The following is a 20,671-nucleotide window of genomic DNA, read 5'->3' as shown; positions in this document are numbered from 1 at the left end:
CCATGCAAAAACCAAAATATTCACTCCACAAAGATAATAATATAAAATTTGCTAAAATAATTGAGGAAAGGCTGCCCATGTGGGCACTTCTAAGTAATCTCCAGAATCGATGCTTGAAATACATTGGATATTTACTAAACAACACATATATGAACAAAACAAACACCCACAAAAGAAGATCAGAAGACCATATCTTTGTTATAAACACACAAGTTCTCTCTTTTTAGCATCTCTTGTCTCCATCTTCTCAACTTTCTAGTCTTTCTTTTCTTTTGTTATCTCTTGTCTGAAAAGGAAATGAATCTCTCAAGTTCAAGTGAATCACTTATTGATGATCTTCTAGATGATTACTGGTTCTTTGAGAACTTATTTACCAGAAGGTCGAGAGTCTTAAGGTATTGTCACTCAGATCCTTACCCATCTTCTTCTTCTTCTTTGACATCTCCTGAAAAAGTGGGAGATTTAGATGAGAAGAAGTCTTTAGAAGCCTCCACAGGGAGATGTTTGATCAGGGCAGCTTCTATAGATGGAAGAAAAGGAGAGACAAAGCAGTTCTCTGAAAAGACTAGGGTTCAAGAACCGAGACCAGTTGGATCTTTCTTGCGGCAAAAGGAACCTGTGGTTCTTCCCAAATCTGCTGGATCTTGTTCTGCTCCAGGAAAGATTCAAGAAGCTTCCACCGACCGCTGTTTGGTCCGAGCACCCTCTTTGCCGCCTCGGATAGAAAAAAGAAATGTTGATTACGAGGCAAAGAAGATGATCAGTAAGCTGACGCGTCAGTTCTCTGAGAAGATTAGGGTTCTAGAACCGAAGACAACGGGTGAACGTTACTTGCATAAGAAGAAAAGGAATAGTGAAAGGAACATGACAGAAGGTGGTAGTAGTAGTAGTAGTAGCAGCAGCAGTGTCAAGATTAGTTTGCAAAGAACTCAAACGATGCCAAATAACATAAGAGAAGAAGATGAACTTGAAGATCACGAAACCGACTCAAGAATGGGATTCTTGATCCGTGAAGCACTCGCTAGCTCACAAAATGTTCCAAAGGTAAATAAATTACTTACTATTTATGTAAAAAGCAAATGGGTTTTTGAAAATCTAGAAACCAAAATAGAGTTTGATTCTTGATGTAGGTTTCAATCAATCCAAGGCAGAGACCACCAAGACAGCTGAGATCAGAAGAAACTGTTATGGTCAAACAAGGAAGCTCAAGTTCCAAAACGCTGCGTAAAACGGTAAGTAGCATAGAAACAACCAAAGAGATTCAAAGGCTGAAAGGTTATGATGACCAGCTGGTCGAGCCACATGGATTAGCTACACCGCCTAGGGTTCCAAAGGATTCGAGGAAAGAAATGAAGGATCAGATCAAGTTTTGGGCTCGGGCAGTTGCTAGTAATGTCAGACAAGAGTGCTGAAAATTCTTTTAACTACACTTATTAACTTTGTGTTTTGTATGACAATATTCTGTACATATGATTCTTATCTTGAACTCTTTTGTGATCTTTTTTCTTTCTGAACCTCCTGAAATAATGAGATTCCTCTGTTTATATGATGATGATGTTCTTTTCGTTGGGGGCAAGAAGAAAGTCATGATTATCATGAAGAAAAGGAGATGAGAGAAAAACAACAAGGAAGAACATTATAATAATCAAATTTATATTGAAAACCAAAAGAAAGAACATAATAATTTATGATTTGATTGCGATTTATGAAGAGTTTCCTAGAAGCATTCGAATCAAAATATTCATTCGATTTTAGTAAACATTACACGTAAAATACGTTGAATCATGTTGAGTTAAAATCTATATATAAATGTAATAACGTGGAACTAACTAGATTGAACCGGTTCTTGATTGCAGATATCTCTCGTAAGACCAAAACAATAATAACTTATGCATTCATTCAACTTCAGTTTCTTATTGTTAAATGATTATTTTAAAATATATATATATAAATGATAATAACTGAAGATCATTTGATAGGATCACTAACGCATATCAGTTTGCACAAAATGATTCCATAACATTTTTTTTTTTGAAAAATGATTCCATAACATGTTACCGTTAATTACGGGTTATTGTTAGGATGAATAGTTGCTACCTTCCATTTTACTATCTTTGCGACCCAATCATCTTACAAAAAGAGAAACACATGTAACAAACAGACAAATCTCACCAGACTTTTAACACTTTTTCAGATGACAGAAAACAGTAGGTTAGATCAAATCACTACGTAGAATAATGAAGAAACTATGACTTTTTAAAAGCATCAAAAAAAAGAAAACCCTGAAAAGTAGAAAAATGAATTTACAAAAAAGTAGCCAATTGGTGTAAACAAACCAAAAACAAGTAGCCACTTTTTTTGAAAATTACACATCCTATTCTTACTTACCCTCATGTGAAGAGACCATCTCTACTACGTGTAGATCATAGATAATAAAAAATAACATTTTGAAAGGCACCACGAAAAAAAAAACTATATATGTTGTAAAGAAATCTAATATTTTATAATCTTAACTAAAACTTAAAAAAAAAACTTAATATGATAACAACCAAAATATCCTATATCAATAAAATTTACTAAAATAATATGATAGACACTATTATATATAAAATTTAGTAAAATAATAGGGCTATATTATTTAAACAAAGAAGTGTTTTACTTATAAATCCCATAAAATACAAAATAATATATGTTAAAGTATATATTTAAACACAACATGTAAATATATAAATGATCTTTAACATATTTCTTTTCTATAATATAAATAAATAAATTTTAAAAATGTATTATAGCAAAATGTATAAATTAATGAGAAAACATATTTTGAAGGAGGTTGTCTATTTGATTATTTCATATTGTTATTTTATTGTATCTAACTCAAAACTATATTAGTAGGTAATAGATATTAATACAAAGTAAAATGTATTACGAAAATCACTATATATTAATAATACTGAATAAGAAATATAAACAATAATATTATAGAGTTACACAATATATAATACTAAAAAGAAAATTTAATATTTAAAATAATTGTAATAATATCAAATATGTTTATAAAATAAAAAATATCCGCACGGATGTGCGGTTTAAAATCTAGTTAATGTTAAAATAGGTTTAATCACATCTAATCCGGTTAAGCCACATTGCTAAGAAAGTCTCTCATATTTACATCCAGAAGAAAGCAAACACTTTATCTCGTGTGACACTCTGTGGTGAGAAACAGATTTTCGTCAAGACTGATAGAAAAAGACCATAACATTTGAGGTCGATAGCTCTGATACGATTGATAATGAGATCCAAAATTCAGGACAAAGAAGGGATCCGACCGGTTCGGGAAAGGCTCATCTTTGGTCGGACTTTAGCAGAATAAAACATTCAGAAAGAGTCAACTTGCTGTTCAATGGTGTTTAGAACATTAAGCACTTGATTCTTTCTTTAGCACTATATTTTCTTCTTCTTTTATTTTGTTACGTCGAACCTCGTAAGCTCATATTTGGGCAATTACATAACTCAGGCGATCGATAAAAAGTTTCAAATATGCCAGTCTCTGTCGACTGGTCTTAAATTTTCATAAATTTTCAAGTTTATTTGGATTCCATAAATTCTTCTTATATTAAGTTTTTTATTCTAAGTTTTCACCATTATTCTTAAAATTTCCTGTCAACATTCTCGATTAAAATGCACCCACTTGATGTAAGTTCTGCTGGTTTATGTTTTTCTATGGGCTAGAAGACCCCTAAATACTAAACTATGACTCGTCTTGTATTATATTTATACAGTACTTTTAATTTATAACCATTCGAAAAAAAAAATTCTATCATAGGCATTAGGCACCATATGTGTAAATCCTCTCGGTCGTTTATCTACGTTATTAAAATTGAAATACCATTTTGACTTAACATTTGAATCACCTAATTATTTACAACTCATGCCACTATATTTAATTAAAAACTAGATTTTGATCCGCGCTTTTAAAGTGCGAGATTATTTTTCTGCCAAATTTATTAATCCGTCTGATTGTTCACTAATATTTTTTGGTTTTCGGTTTGGTTCCAATTTTTTTTATTTAGTTTTTAGTTTTTTTGTTTTCAGTTCGGTTGTGGTTTTTTTTTTGTTTAAGCGATATATGAACCATTCAGTTATTTATGAATATGAGTTTGGTTTGGGTTTAGTTATTTTGGTTTTCATTTTTATCTAGATAATAATGTTAGGAACCCGATATTGTAAGTGTTTTAGATAAATATTAAGTGATGCAAAAATATAAATATTAAGAAACTAATGGAAATATGGAAGTATAAGCCCAAAATAGTTAGTGAAAAGAATTTTTTTGAGATATTTTTTGTTATCTCTGGTGTTTTATTAAAAACGTACTTAACAAATACAAAGAATGTCTTCTACAGTTTCGAATTTTTGACTATATTCCTTATAAGAAGTTTGTGCTCTCTCATCATGTCATATAACATTGTATAACCTTTAATTGTTGCTCGATTGGAGATTCTGAATATAATTCAGAGTTTGAAGAGTTGAGTTTCATTTTATAATGAAATTGCTACTACAAGATCAAATTTTCAAAGCTCCATTTTCTTGTTTTTCTAGTGTGTATCACAAAAAAAGTAAAAGATGGATCTGTTTGGTTTTAGCTTAGAGTGTTGAAGAGTTGGGTTTCATTTTATCATGAAATTGCTACTACAAGATCAGATTTTCAAAGCTCCATTTTCTTGTTTTTCTAGTGTGTATCACAAAAAAAAATGAGATGGATCTGTTTGGTTTTAGCTTAGAGTGTTGTTGGTCTTTCAAATAGATATGAATACCAACAAGTTCAGTGTCACATAAAAATAATAATTGTAAGAATGTTACTGAATAAACAATTAATAGTTCAAAAAAATCATAGTCTCGCATTCTTTTGACCATCTTCAACATCTTATGAAGAATATCTTTCTTCTCAGCAGATTACATGTGAATAAGTTCCTCACAATTGTCTCTAGTAGCTACAAGGAAATAAAAACAATTACAACATATATTCATTTTCTCATGTAATATATATTGAACAAAGAATCAAAACAAGTAATTGTCGAAAGTGATGTTTATGTGATGTTTTAAGTATTGATTTTTTTAAAATTTTTGATATAATATTGTAATGCAACTGTTTTCTTAAATTTAGTCTAATGTTATCTTTTAATTTCACTATAGAATAGATAGAAAGAGAATGTTTGTTCTAGATGCAAAAGTCTGGAAGGCATGTGCGTAAACGAGAAAGACTGAATATGCATATATTAGAATAGACATTTATTCTAAAGTCAGTTTTATTCATTTTCAACTTTTGTTTGCCATTAGATGAAATGTTTTCAACCACTTCACTAAAAATATAAATGAAAAAATAATAAAATATTACTTCATTTTAAAGAATTAAAAATTTTACTCCAATTATTTTAAATTAAGTTCCTCTGTTTTTCAATCACACTCTAAAAATGTTGTATTCACTAAAATCATTAATAAATATTATTTGTTCTTAAATGATCTATGTTATTATGTTTCAAATATTACAAATAGTAAAATTTAATTATAAATATATTAAACTCCTCCTCCTCATGTTGATGAATATGTGAAGAAAAACAATGATGGCTTAACTCCTCCTCCTGGTGGTGATGATGCTGAGAACAAAAAGAAGCAGCAAGAGGAAGCAGAGAGGAAGCGGTAGGATAATGAGCTTGAGGCTGATGAGAGAATAGCAGAAGATGAGGGAAAGCGACAAGATGATGAGCTTGAGACTGAGGAAAAAAGAGCAAAATATTAAAAGAAGCGGCATGACGATGAGCTTGAAGCTGAGGAGAGAATAACAGAGGCTGAGGAGAGAATAACAGAGGCTGAGGAGATAAAAACATAAGCTGAGAGGAAACATCAAGATGATGAGCTTGCAGCATGGATATATGAGAAGCTACGACTTCAAGCTTTTTTTGAGAGGAACAAAGAAGCTGACATGGAAGAGCTGCTAAATTTTGTAACCAATATAATCTCGACATGAAATTCAAGATTCCGACAAAAGGAGTAGCCTGAAAAGGAAAGTCTGTTGTTGGTTGCAAATTCTTGAAGCAGTAGCTAGAAAGGGAAAGTCGATACAAACGATGATGATGAAAAAAAATGATGGCTTAACTATTCCTCCTCCGGATGATGAAGATGTGAAGAAAAAAAACAATGGCTTTACTTGTTTTCTCTGGTTGATGAAGATGTGAAGAAGAATAACAACAGTTTAACTCCTCCTCATCTGGTTGATGAAGATGTGAAGAATAAGAACAATGGATTAACTCATCCTCTCTGGTTGACGAAGATTTAAAGAGAAACAACAATGGCTTAACTTCTCCTCTTCTTGTTGATGAAGATGTGAAGAAGACCAATGATGGATTGACTATCCTTCATGATGATGCTAAATGATGATGAGAAGAAAAACGATGGTTTAACTATTCCTCCTTCGGTTGTGGTTTTTTTTTGTTTAAGCGATATAGGAACCATTCAGTTATTTATGAATATGAGTTTGATTTTGGTTTAGTTATTTTGGTTTTCATTTTTATATGGATAATAATGTTAGCAACCCGATATTGTAAGTGTTTTAGATAAATATTAAGTGATGCAAAAATATAAATATTAAGAAACTAATGGAAATATGGAAGTATATGCCCAAAATAGTTAGTGAAAAGAATTTTTTTGAGATATTTTTTTTATCTCTAGTGTTATATTAAAAACGTACTTAACAAATACAAAGAATGTCTTCTAAAATTTCGAATTTTTGACTATATTCCTTATAAGAAGTTTGTGCTCTCTCATCATGTCATAGAACATTGTATAACCTTTAATTGTTGCTCAATTGGAGATTCTGAATATAATTCAGAGTTTGAAGAGTTGGGTTTCATTTTATCATGTAATTGCTACTACAAGATCAGATTTTCAAAGCTCCATTTTCTTGTTTTTCTAGTGTGTATCACAAAAAAAAATGAGATGGATATGTTTGGTTTTAGCTTAGAGTGTTGTTGGTATTTCAAATTGATATGAATACCAACAAGTTCAATGTCACATAAAAATAATAATTGTAAGAATGTTACTGAATAAACAATTAATAGTTTAAAAAAATCATAGTCTGACATTCTTTTGACCATCTTCAACTTCTTATGAAGAATATCCTTCTTCTCAGCAGATTACATGTGAATGAGTTCCTCACAATTATCTCAAGTAGCTACAAGGAAATAAAAACAATTACAACATATATTCATTTTCTCATGTAATATATATTGAACAAAGAATCAAAACAAGTAGTTGTCTAAAGTGATGTTTATGGGATGTTTTAAGTATTGATTTTTTTTTAAATTTTGATATAATATTGTAATGCAATTGTTTCCTTAAATTTGGTCTAATGTTATCTTTTAATTTCACTAAAAACAATCATTTTTAGCAAAAAAAATAATAATTAACCTCAATTACCTACAAAAATTAAGTTCAAATTTAATTGTTCCAATACAATATATATGATTTTGTTGATTTGAAAAATATTAATATCATACATATGATTCTATATTGCACAGTTGTAAGATAAAGAGGACAAGAATGATGATGATGAGAATGTTGATGATGGGTTACATCCGGTTGATGATGATGATAATGTTGATGATGAGTTACCTCATGATAAGAATTGTTTTGATGGATTACATCCGGTTTATTATGATGAGAATGATGATGAGCTTCACGCATAGTTAGCATTTTATGAAGCTGATGAAATGGAGGAAGTGCTTGGAGTTTATGAAACAATTCATGAAGACATGAAGTCTAAGCTCCGAGAAAAAATAATAGATAGAAAGAAAATGTTTGTTCTAGATAAAAAATTCTGGAAGGCATGTGCGTAAACGAGAAAGACTGAATATGCATATATTAGAATAGACATTTATTTTAAATTCAGTTTTATTCCTTTTCAACTTTTGTTTGCCATTAGATGAAAGGTTTTCAACCACTTTACTAAAAATATAAATGAAAACATAATAAAATATTACTTCATTTTAAAGAATTAAAAAATTTACTCCAATTATTTTAAATTAAGTTCTTCTCTTTTTCAATCACACTCTAAAAATGTTGTACTCACTAAAATCATTAATAAATATTATTTATTCTTAAATGATCTATGTTATTATGTTTCAAATATTACAAATAGTAAAATTTAATTATAAATATATTAAACTCCTCATCCTCATGTTGATGAACATGTGAAGGAAAACAATAATGGCTTAACTCCTCCTCCTGGTGGTGATGATGCTGAGAACAAGAAGAAGCAGCAAGAGGAAGCGGTAGGATGATGACCTTGAGACTGATGAGAGAATAGCAGAATATGAGGGAAGCGACAAGATGATGAGCTAGAAGCTGATGAAAGAAGAGCAAAATATTAAAGGAAGCGGCATGACGATGAGCTTGAGGCTGAGGAGAGAATAACAGAGGTTGAGTAGATAAAAACTTAAGCTGAGAGGAAACATCAAGATGATGAGCTTGCAGCATGGATATATGAGAAGCTAGGACTTCAAGCTCTTTTTGAGAGGAACAAAGAAGCTGACATGGAAAAGAATTTTTGACTATATTCCTTATAAGAAGTTAATGTTCTCTCATCATGTCATATAACATTGTATAACCTTTAATTGTTGCTCGATTGGAGATTCTGAATATAATTCAGAGTTTGAATAGTTGGGTTTCATTTTATCATGTAATTGCTACTACAAGATCAGATTTTCAAAGCTCTATTTTCTTGTTTTTCTAGTGTATATCACCAAAAAAAATTGAGATGAATCTGTTTGGTTTTAGCTTAGAGTGTTGTTGGTCTTTCAAATTGATATGAATACCAACAAGTTCAGTGTCACATAAAAATAATAATTGTAAGAATGTTACTGAATAAACAATTAATAGTTCAAAAAAAATCATAGTCTGACATTCTTTTGACCATCTTCAACATCTTATGAAGAATATCCTTCTTCTTAGCAGATTAATGTGAATGAGTTCCTCACAATTGTCTCTAGTAGCTATAAGGAAATGAAAACAATTACAACATATATTCATTTTCTCATGTAATATATATTGAACAAAGAATCAAAACAAGTAATTATCTAAAGTGATGTTTATGTGATGTTTTAAGTATTGATTTTTAATAAAAAATTTGATATAATAATGTAATGCAACTGTTTCCTTAAATTTGGTCTAATGTTATCTTTTAATTTCACTAAAAACAATCATTTTTAGGAAATAAAATAATAATTAACCTAAATTATCTACAAAAATTAAGTTCAAATTTAATTGTTCCAATACAATATATATGCTTTTGTTGATTTGGAAAATATTAATATCATACATATGATACTATATTGGACAAATGTAAGATAAAGATGAGAAGAATGTTGATGATGGGTTACATCCGGTTGATGATGATGATAATGTTGATGATGAGTTACCTCATGATATGAATTGTTATGATGGATTACCTCTGGTTTATTATGATGAGAATGATGATGAGCTTCACGCATGGTTAGCATTTTATGAAGCTGATGAAATGGAGGAAGTGCTAGGAGTTTATGAAAAAATTCGTGAAGACATAAAGTCTAAGCTCCAAGAAAAAAGAATAGATAGAAAAAGAATGTTTGTTTTAGATGCAAAATTCTGGAAGGCATGTGCGTAAACGAGAAAGACTAAATATGCATATATTAGAATATACATTTATTTTAAATTCAGTTTTATTCCTTTTCAACTTTTGTTTGCCATTAGATGAAAGATTTTCAACCACTTTACTAAATATATAAATGAAAACATAATAAAATATTACTTCATTTTAAAGAATTAAAAATTTTACTCTAATTATTTTAAATTAAGTTCCTCTCTTTTTCAATCACACTCTAAAAATGTTGTATTCACTAAAATCATTAATAAATATTATTTGTTCTTAAATGATCTATGTTATTATGTTTCAAATATTACAAATAGTAAAATTTAATTATAAATATATTAAACTCCTCCTCCTCATGTTGATGAATATGTGAAGAAAAACAATGATGGCTTAACTCCTCCTCCTGGTGGTGATGATGCTGAGAACAAGAAGAAGCAGCAAGAGGAAGCGGAGAGGAATCGGTAGGATGATGAGCTTGAGGCTGATGAGAGAATAGCAGAAGATGAGGGAAAGCGACAAGATGATGAGCTTGAGACTGAGGAAAAAAGAGCAAAATATTAAAAGAAGCGGCATGACGATGAGCTTGAGGCTGAGGAGAGAATAACAGAGGCTGAGGAGAGAATAACAGAGGTTGAGGAGATAAAAACATAAGCTGAGAAGAAACATCAAGATGATGAGCTTGCATCATTGATATATGAGAAGCTACGACTTCAAGCTTTTTTTTAGAGGAACAAAGAAGCTGACATGGAAGAACTGCTAAATTTTGTAACCAATATAATCTCCACATGAAATTCAAGATTCTGACAAAAGGAGTAGCCTGAAAAGGAAAGTCTGTTGTTGGTTGCAAATTCTTGAAGCAATAGCCAGAAAGGGAAAGTCTATACAAACGATGATGATGAAAAAAAATGATGCCTTAACTATTCCTCCTCCGGATGATGAAGATGTGAAGAAGAAAAACAATGGTTTTACTTGTTTTCTCTGGTTGATGAAGATGTGAAGAAGAATAACAACGGTTTAACTCTTCCTTATCTGGTTGATAAAGATGTGAAGAATAGGAACAATGGCTTAACTCCTCCTCTCTGGCTGACGAAGATTTAAAGAGGAACAACAATGGCTTAACTTCTCCTCTTCTGGTTCATGAAGATGTGAAGAAGACCAATGATGGATTGACTCTCCTTCATGATGATGCTAAATGATGATGAGAAGAAAAACGATGGTTTAACTATTCTTCCTTTGGTTGATGAAGATGTGAAGAAGAAAAACAACAGCATAACTCATTTTTCTCTGGTTGATGAAGATGTGAAAAAAAATAACGATGACTGAACTCCTCGTCCTTCGGTTGATGAAGATGTGAAGAAGAACAACAATGGCTTAACTCATTCTCATGGTGATGATGATGATGATGATGAGAAGAAGAAAACTGATGGCTTAACTATTTCTCATCCGACTGAAGAATATGTGAAGAAGAAGAACGCTTAACTCATATTTCTCTAGTAGATGAAGATGTGAAGAAAAACAACGAAGGTTTAACTCCTCCTCATCCAGATGATGAAGATGTGAAGAAGAACAACGATGGCATAAATCTTCCTCCTTCGGTTGATGAAGATGTTTAGAAGAACAATGATGGCTTAACTCACTCATCCTCCTCTTGTTGATGAAGATGAGAAGAAGAACAACAATAGCTTACCTGCTACACTTCTGGTTGATGAAGATGCGAAAAAGAAGAAAGATGGCTTAATTCTTACTCTTCCGATTAATGAAGATGTGAAGAAAAACATCTATAACGTAACTTTTTCTCAGGGTGATCATGATGATGAGAAGAGAACAATGGATTAAGTACTATTCTTTTGGTTAATGAAGATGTGAAAGAAAACAACGATGGCTTAACTCATCCACCTCCTATTGATGAAGATGTGAAAAAGAACAACGATCGTTTAACTCATCATCTTCCGGTTGATGAAGATGTGAAGAAGAAAAACGATGGCTGAACTCTTTTTCCTCCGGTTGATGAAGATGTGAAGAAGAAGACCGATGGCAAAAGGAGCTGTTATATTTTTGTAACCAATATGATCTCGACATTAAATTCAAGATTCCTACAAAAAGGGTAGCCAGAAAGGAATAGTTCATTGTGGATTGCAAGTTCTGGTAGGCATGTGGATACTATGCCTCGGATGTAAACCAGAAGGTATTTTATGTGAGAAAGGGGTTGTATATGATTATTTCAGAGGTTCAGTTTCAAACGGAATGATTTTTATAGTCGAATTTAAGCACTATGCTTATACCGTTAGGTGGGATGAGGAAGAAAGCCGTGAGCTTTGGAGGAATAACTATTATGAAATTGTTGCAGAACTGGACAGAGAGGAAGAAGAGAAAAAGATAAGGACCGGCTGTGGCGGTGAGGAAGTCCTCGGGTCTGGGTCCGAGAATAGCAACCCGTAAAAGAAAGTAAATGGATGAGATTAGTTTATGTGATGCTTTAATTTGATTTCGTCTAATCTTGTCTTGTATTGAAACCCTAAATTTAGTCTAATCTTGTTTAATCATTCTTATTCTTACTTAGAGTATCAAACTCTTGATATATCCCCCTAAACATATAAAATCTCTTTACATTAGCCTCCAAACTTTTTAGGCATGCACAATACCTCTCTGTAATGAAATTTCGAAATCAGTGTTTTAGGCTGTAAAAAAAACGGTTATACAAACAATGGTGATGAGGATGATGATAAAAAGAAAAACGATGGCATAGCTCCTTTTTCTCTTGTTGATGAAGATGTGAAGAAGTAAAATAAAGATTTAACTCCACATCCGGTTGATGAAGATGTTAAAAAGAACAACTAAGGTTTAACTCCTCCTCATCCGGTTGTTGAAAATGTGAGGAAGAATAACGGTAGCTTAACTCCTCCTCTCTGATTGATGAAGATGTAAAGAATAATAACGATGACTTAACTACTTCTCATCTGGTTGATGAAGATGTGAAGAAAAACAATGGCTTAACTTCTCCTCCAATTCATGAAGATGTGAAGAAGAAGAGCAATAGATTAACTCCTCTACCTTCTGGTTATGATGCTCCTCCCAGTGGTGATGATGCTGAGAAAAAGAAGACGGTTGATGAAGATGTGAAGAATAATAACGATGATGTAACTACACCTCATCCGGTTAATGAAGATGTGAAGAAGAACGATGGCTTAACTTCTCCTCCTCTAATTCACTAAGATGTGAAGAAGAACAATGATAGATTAACTCATCCACCTTCTGGTGATGATGCTCCTCCCAGTGGTGATTATGCCGAGAACAAGAAGAAGCAGACAAAGGAAGCTGAGAGGAAGCAGTAGGATGATGAGCTTGAGGCTGGGGAGAAAAAAGTAAAAGATGAGAGGATGCGGCAGGATGATGAGCTTGAAGCTGAGGAGAGAAGACCAGAAGATGAAATGAAACGGTAGGATGATGAGCTTGAGACTGAGGAGAGAATAGCAGAAGCTAAGAACAAGAAGAAGCAACCAGAGAAAGTTGAGAGAAAGAGGTAGGATGATGAGGTAGAGGCTGAGGAAAGAAAAACAGAAGATGAGAGGATGCGGCATGATGATGAGCTTGAGGTTGAGGAGAGAAAAGCAGAAGATGAAAGGAAGCAGCATGCTGATGAGCTTGAGTCTGAGGAGAGAATAGCCGAAGCTGAGAGGAAGCGGCAGGATGAAGAGCTTGAAGCATGGATAGTTGTTGAGGAGCTAGGACTTCAAGCTCTTTATGAAAGGAACAAAGAAGCTGACATGGAAGAGCTGCTAAGTTTTTGTAACCAATATCATCTCGGCATGAAATTCAAGATTATGGCAAAAGGATTAGCCAGAACAAGGTACGTGGGCACCATGCCTCAGATGTAAACCAGAAGATATTTTATGTGAGAAAGGGGTTGTGTATGATTCTTTCAGAGGTTCAGTTTCAAATGGAAGGACTTTTATAGTTGAATTTAAGCATGATGCTTATACCGTTAGGTGGGATGAAGAAAGAAGCCGTGAGCTATGAAAGAATAATTATCATGAAATTTTTGCAGAAGTGGACATAGAGGAAGAATAGAAGAAGATAAGGACTGGCGGTGGCGGTGAGGAAGTCCTCGGGTCCGGGTCCGAGAATAGCAACACGTAGAAGAAACGAGATGGATGAGATAAGTTTATGTGATGTTTTAATTTTATTTCGTCTAATAATGTCTTCTAATGGAATCCTAAATTTAGTCTAATCTTGTTTAACCCTTCTTATTCTCACCTAGACTATCAAACTCTTGATATATCCCCCTAAACATATACAATCTCTATATTAACCCCAAACTTTTTAGGCCTGCACAACACCCTCTCTGTAATGAAATTACGAAATCAGTGTTTAGGCTGTAAAAACGGTTATAATGAGGATGATGATGAGAAGAAAAACGATGGCTTAACTATTTCCCTCCGGTTGATGAAGATGAGAGGAAGAAAAACGGTGACTTAACTCATTTTTCTCTGGTTGATGAAGATGTGAAGAAGAACAACGTATGTTTAACTCCTCCTCTGATTGATGAAAATTTGAAAAAGAAGAACGATGCTTAACACCTCTTCTCCGGTTGATGAAGATGTGAAGAAAAACAACGATGGATTAACTTCTCCGCAGAGTGATGATAATGATGAGAAGAAAAATGATGGCTAAAGTATTCATTCTCGTGTTGATGAAGATATGGAGAAGAAGAACGATGACATAACTCATTTTTCTCTGGTTTATGAAAATGTGAATAAATAAAATGAAGGTTTAACTGCTCATCCGGTTGATGAAGATGTGAAAAAGAACTACAAATGTTTAACAACTCCTCCTCATCCGGTTGATGAAGATGTGAAGAAGAATAACGATAGCTTAACTCCTCATCTCCAGTTGATGAAGATGTGAAGAATAATAACGATGACTTAATTACTCCTCATCCGGTTGATGAAGATGTGAAGAAGAACGATGGCTAAACTTCTCTTCCTCCGGTTCTAAAGTCAGGATTTTTGATTTAGAGTAGAATGAGAGAAAATGAAGGAAATTAAATATCAATTTTGATTTCCTTTTACGCCACATCTCTCTCATAAAAACATTCTTTTTGATGCTTCGAACGTTTTGGTTGGTTGGATGCAACTTTTTTTTTAGATTTTTTTACGCATTTTTCATGATTGTCAAATTCTAACAATGTAGGTAGTAAAATTCATTTTATACAAAAATAAAACTATGTGTTAGCCTACAAAACACTGTAAAAAGTAAAAACAAAATGTATAAAGGATACATGTATCTTAATCCATTATATTTTGTTGTGTATTTGCCAAATATTAAACTTAAAATAAAATAAATAAAACAAGAAAAAGTTGATAAATATATATGAATACTGTATGATAAAAAAACATCCATATGGCCAGTCGAACATGACGACATACCACCACAAAAACATTTTATCGTAGAATCCTTCGAACAAATTTTAAATCTTTTGTTTGTCACTATTTTTTAAAACAAATAAACTCTATACTTCAAAGGTTATTTATAAAGTGTTTTAACTATATTTCGTTATAACAAGATATATATGATTATAAAATTATATGAATAAAAATCTCATTTAATAGATATTTAGAATGTATATATATATATATATATTTAAATTAAATTATATACCATATAAAAAATATAATAATTTATAAATTGCATTAACAAGTATTTAAACCTTAAAATTTATATTCCGAATTTTTATTAATTTTTTTAAAAGGAAAAAGTCAAAGTACATATCATGCATTATCATATGACATCCAAAGAATCCTATAATATAGAATTTTAACTACAACTAGATCTCGATCTGCGTAACCGCGTGGATTTTTATTTTCATTTATTTTTATGTAAACATTTTGTTTTTAATTTTAAATTGTTATATATTATAATATATATGTGTCTATGAATTTTTAAAACATAATAAATTTACGGTATATTTTTCATTGAATAGATTGTTTTAAACTTTCACATGTATTTGTATCGTCTTCTATATATATATTTTTGGATTATTACTTCATTATTAAAATCGTAACTATATATATAAAGATTAATAAAATATTGTTTTATTGTCATATTCAAAAATATTGTAACATTTCACAAATTTAGAAAGTTTTTAAAAAATTATATTTTTCGCTTTATAGATTTATATTATCGAGTAAATAATTAAACATTTAGTTTTTTTTTAATTTTAAAAATAAAATATATAGTTAAAAATTTGTTTTCACTGGTTTAAGGTAGTAAAGATTAATCATTGTTAGATAATATGATTTTGTTATTTAAAAAAAAATCTTTATAATTTTAAAAGTTAACATCGACAAATATTTAAATTATTAACATGTCGAGGTATAGTATTACAACATTAAATTATATCTATTTATATTATACTATCTATAAATTCAATGGATTATATGTTGTTTAAATCCAATTATTTATAGCCCAATAAAAATTTCTGGTAGACCCAAAATTTAAATGATAAGATTAGAGATTAAATGTAAGATGACTTTCTAAGAATATGTCAATTAGATCCATTTTAAAAAAAAAATCACACATGAATCAAGATTGTGACTTCTGTTTTTTAATTTATAAAATACATAATTTGTTAAATAACAATTTTGTTCAAGAAAGTAACAATATTATGCAAATAAATCAAAATATATGTAGGACAGGTCGAAGAAAAAACTTCAAAAAATAAATGTTCTAAGACCCTTTAAAATTACGAAATTATTAGTTCTAAAGCCAAAGTAAAATTTAATTAGTATATTCTGGACAATTATTTTACATTAAATATAAATAAGAAAGATAAAAAAATATTCAGACCATATCTAAAATTTAATTTATTAGTTTTGCTCATTATGTTATACATAACTTTTAATAATAAAAATAGTAAGTTCTTTTTTTTTTGAAACATCTAAAAAACAAGTTTTTATTATTATAAATTTCGTTAGACAAAATACTGAAAATAATTCTAAAATTGTCTAACGGCATATATTTTATAACATATATATAAATATATAAAATATAAATACAAAACATATAACAAAAATTATAAAAAAAATTTCGGGCGTAGTCCGGACTTAGTATCTTTATATATAAAAGACAGTTTAATCTCTTCTTAGGCCATCCACGTTCACTTCCTCTCGCGTCGACACGTGTCACTGACGACGAGGTGCTGCGTTTCATTAAACTGAACATGTTATCTTCTGGGCCTCGCTCGATCTTTCTGTGATGGGCCTTTACACTCACAGCCCGAACGATGTCACGACGTCTCCAACCCTAAGACACATTACTCTCGCGTAACCCTTTTCTGCGCCGGCGACGCGTGACGTCTTCGATTCCTTCCTCTTCGATGAAACGGCCGGAGTTATGTCGTCGTCTTTATTCCAATTGCATTCAATCCCTCGCTCATTCAATCCCTCCCTCAGACTCTTCGATGCGCCATTTGAACCCGAGCAGATCTGTATAAATATGTAAGTATCTATAGATCTCCAGCGCATCATCTCTTTCTTTCTCTTGAGACTTTCTGATTCCTGTTGCTATGTCTATTTCGAGAGTCTTCTTCTCTGACCTGAAGTCCGGCAAATGCTCCTCCGTCGTCGAGGCCCGGCTTCTACGGTTCTGGGAGGCGAGGAACGTCAAACGCGGTGGCGAGCTGATGTGGGTCGATATGCTACTTATGGACGTGAATGTAAGTTTGATTCTTCCTGGTCTCCTTAGATCTGTTTACGTTATTTTCTGACTTCTAAATTTTATCTGTTTCAGTCGACTTTGATCCAAGCTACTATCAACGCGAATCGGCTTCCAAGGTTCCGAGATAGGCTCGCCGCCGGGACGATGTACTCTGTTTCTGGCTTTGACGTGGCTCGCTGTGCTCAGAACTTCAAGCTTGTGGACTCTTCTTTGATGATCCGGTTTAACGATTCCACCGAGTTTGACGTGTTATCTGATCCGGTCTCGCCAATACCGGCAGAGGGATTCCGGTTCCGTAACCAGACCGAGTTGGTTGGTTTAGCCAATACAAACACTCAGCTTCCAGGTACAGATGTGATCGTATCGTACATATGTATATTTATCTGTATGGGTTTTGTGCTTTATGTATTAAGTCACTGAGCTCTCTGATCTCAATATTGAACCTGTAGATATTATTGGTGAAATCGTGGCGGTGAAGAGCACCGTGTCTGACCCTCCGGAGGATAAGAACCGTGTCATGGTCACCGTCAAATTAGAAAAGTAATTTATTTGTTTCTTTAACAACTTTCATATTTGCTTAATCATTTTAGCTGCACTAACGTTTGTTATATATGTGCAGTGATGTGTCTGTCACTCTTAGTCTGTTTGACGCTCAAGCCGTTTTATTCCACCAGAAGCTTGGAGGCATGCGTGATGATCCTAAAGTGATTGTTGCCACAAGCATAAACCCGAAGATGGTTGGAGGTACTTCGTTGCTTATTTAAAGATGTGGCATAAATTAATATGTGTAATTCCTTTTTCAGAAATTTTTACTATTTTGTGTAGGTCGTTTATTCCTCAACGCAACGTCAGGAACACATGTTTATTATGATAAGGAGACACATGCAGGAGAGTCTTTATTTTACCGGTAAGTTTGGTCTGTTCTGAGTATGTAATCAGACGTTGAGAGTTTGTGATGTTAATTTCGTGAACTTTTGTTCAGATTGGTGGCTAGAGACACTGGTCTTCCGTCTGCCGCACCTCTCTTGAAGTCTTATGCGAAGGTTGAGACTGTGACAATTGCAGAGCTTAACCATTTTATCACTACGGATTCGCCACAGGTAATGAGTTATGTATATGCAATTAGCTCATTCGTGTGTTTATATATAAAGATTGTTTTTTGACTGCACGCAATGTTGATGTTTAAGCAGCAGGAAATAGATTTCTTATGCACTGCGAGAGTTTCTCGGGTTGAATCGGACAAAGGGTGGTGCTATGTTGCGTGTTCTAAGTGCAGCAAGAAATTGCAACGCACTGTCACTTCTTTCGAATGTGCACGCTGTAATAACCCTCATGCGGTCGGATCTTTACGGTATGTATCGATTTGTTATAATATGATAGTTGGTCGCCTTCTTTATCCCTTGCGTCACACTGATTCCATTTCGGTTTATTTGTTCTCTTTTAGTTATCGCGTTGAGATGGTTGTAACTGATGATACTGCTGAAGGGACATTTGTTTGCTTTGATGGTGTTATGACGAAGTTGCATAATCTCCGGGCAAGTGAGGCGGTCCAGTTACTGGTAATATATAGTTTGATTACTTATGTGGTTATTATATAATGTTGTTGATACTCTCGATGCTTCCATTTAATGACAAGGCTGAAGAAGGAGTGAACCCTGAGGATTCCGTGATGCCTCCGTTCGTTGCAGGAATGGAACGCAAGACCTACACTTTCCAAGTCCGTGTCACGCCCTACAACTTCACCGTCAACCACCAGACGTTCACCGTGTCGCGTATCATCAATGAGGTTGAGCGTGCACCAGCTCCAGAATTTGTCGATGATGTAAGTGCAATACTTATTATGATATTTCGCCATTAGCATATGCAGCGTATAACAATTTGAATGTAACAGGAAGGTGATGACAATGATGATGATGATGCGCCAGACGGGCCTAACAACCGTGTGGAGTCTGGTTCCGGCAAGGGCAATTGTGAGACATCAAAGAGAGCTGGAAAGGAGCCAGTCGGTAATGTGCGTAAGAGGGCGCGTATTGCTTAAGATGGATCTTCGATAATCATCTCTCGATATTCTGCAGCTTAATAATGTTTCTGCATTCTACTTTATTGTCATCTTTTTTCTATCTATGTTATGGATTTTCTACATTCCAGTTGTTTTTTTTTTCAAACTCTCTACTTTATGGTTGTTATGAATGCTTTTTATATTGAGTTGACATAAGTTTAAAAAAGGAACAAGTTGATGCTTTATTTGATTCCGATGAGTTAATAAATGTTAGTGATTATTTTATTAAAAGAGTTAGTGTTTATTTTAATTGTGTACGTAAGTGGACGTCCATAATCATATTATGGACTACAAAAACTTTGGGTACGTTAGTATGAGTGTATGTATACAGTCCACGGTCTAATATAATTATGTATATGAGTGTGAAAATATTTAATGTTCTTTAAATTGTGTGCATAAACTGACGTCCATAATCATATTATGTATTACAAAACTTTGGTTACGTGCATGAGTGTACGTCTGTCGTCCACAAGCTAATATACTTATTATTAAAACTTCACTTAAATCGATCAAAGTTATTTTGAAGACAAGGTATTTAGCAAATACAGCCAGGATGGAGCCCGAAGCAGAATGTCACCAGCATGATATGGACAGCGCATGCGAAGATTGTTATTATTTTAATTTATTGACTACATACGCACAAAGAAACCGTAAACAAACCCGCCAAATTTATTGAAACATTATTTAAATTAAACTTTTGCATCAAGCTTAATAACAAATAATAAGATTTCTCCAATTTATACATTATTCTTCCGTACAAAATTCACATGTGTATATATGCATCATGAAAAAAAAACAAAAGGCCTCGAATAATAAAAGGATGCTTTGGGGGTTTGGGTCGTACTCACCTAAATCAATTTATAAGTTAGTCTAATGGAGGATAGCTAAAACTAAACTTTTGAAATAATAGCGAAGATTACTCTCATAGTAATATATGATACTAAAATTGAACTCATAACCAGTATATTATAACTTAAAAGTTCTCATTTGTGTTGTTTGTATATGATATCATCTATATCATAATTATAAATTATTCATAAATAAATATAAATCATATGAAATTGTTTTATTCAAACTTCCCGCCCGAAGGGCGGGCCCGGCCCTAGTATTGTATAAAATGATGTCCGCCCGTGCACGGGAGATAAAACGGAACGTAATAGTTAAAATGGTAAAAAAACTCTTCTCTGTTTCATCTTCCTCCTTGAAAACAAATC

The 20,671-nt window shown here is 32.5% G+C and overlaps 2 protein-coding genes and 1 long non-coding RNA gene across 6 annotated transcripts; 2 read left to right on the top strand and 1 right to left on the bottom strand.

Annotated features, from left to right (window-relative positions):
- Nucleotides 1–248: 248 nt before the first annotated feature.
- On the top strand, nt 249–2,809 carry LOC103832688. Its single transcript, XM_009108751.2, has 2 exons — nt 249–1,044; nt 1,131–2,809. The coding sequence occupies exons 1-2, from the start codon at nt 298–300 to the stop codon at nt 1,410–1,412; spliced, it is 1,029 nt and encodes a 342-aa protein (XP_009106999.1). The 5' UTR covers nt 249–297; the 3' UTR covers nt 1,413–2,809.
- A 1,177-nt stretch (nt 2,810–3,986) lies between these two features.
- Nucleotides 3,987–15,746, bottom strand: LOC117127139. The gene is made up of 2 exons (XR_004449942.1): nt 9,504–15,746; nt 3,987–9,047 (listed from the first exon to the last, which is right to left on the bottom strand). It is a non-coding gene; the product is annotated as an uncharacterized LOC117127139 (long non-coding RNA).
- Nucleotides 15,747–15,984: 238 nt separating this feature from the next.
- On the top strand, nt 15,985–19,642 carry LOC103832686. Of its 4 annotated transcripts, XM_009108748.3 has the most exons (11): nt 15,985–17,178; nt 17,263–17,396; nt 17,471–17,744; nt 17,848–17,938; nt 18,018–18,142; nt 18,224–18,305; nt 18,381–18,498; nt 18,586–18,749; nt 18,843–18,957; nt 19,035–19,220; nt 19,290–19,642. In XM_009108748.3, the coding sequence occupies exons 2-11, from the start codon at nt 17,364–17,366 to the stop codon at nt 19,434–19,436; spliced, it is 1,335 nt and encodes a 444-aa protein (XP_009106996.2). In that variant the 5' UTR covers nt 15,985–17,178; nt 17,263–17,363; the 3' UTR covers nt 19,437–19,642. The 4 variants fall into 4 exon arrangements, with proteins under 4 accessions (XP_009106996.2, XP_033132397.1, XP_033132396.1 ...); XM_033276506.1 differs by having other exon boundaries at nt 15,985–17,396; nt 18,592–18,749; XM_033276505.1 differs by having other exon boundaries at nt 16,767–17,396.
- The last annotated feature ends 1,029 nt before the right edge of the window (nt 19,643–20,671 follow it).

This window comes from Brassica rapa, chromosome A08 (genome assembly GCF_000309985.2).
Source record: "Brassica rapa cultivar Chiifu-401-42 chromosome A08, CAAS_Brap_v3.01, whole genome shotgun sequence".
Taxonomy (NCBI): domain Eukaryota; kingdom Viridiplantae; phylum Streptophyta; class Magnoliopsida; order Brassicales; family Brassicaceae; genus Brassica; species Brassica rapa.
This window is presented reverse-complemented; position numbering and strand designations above follow the sequence as displayed.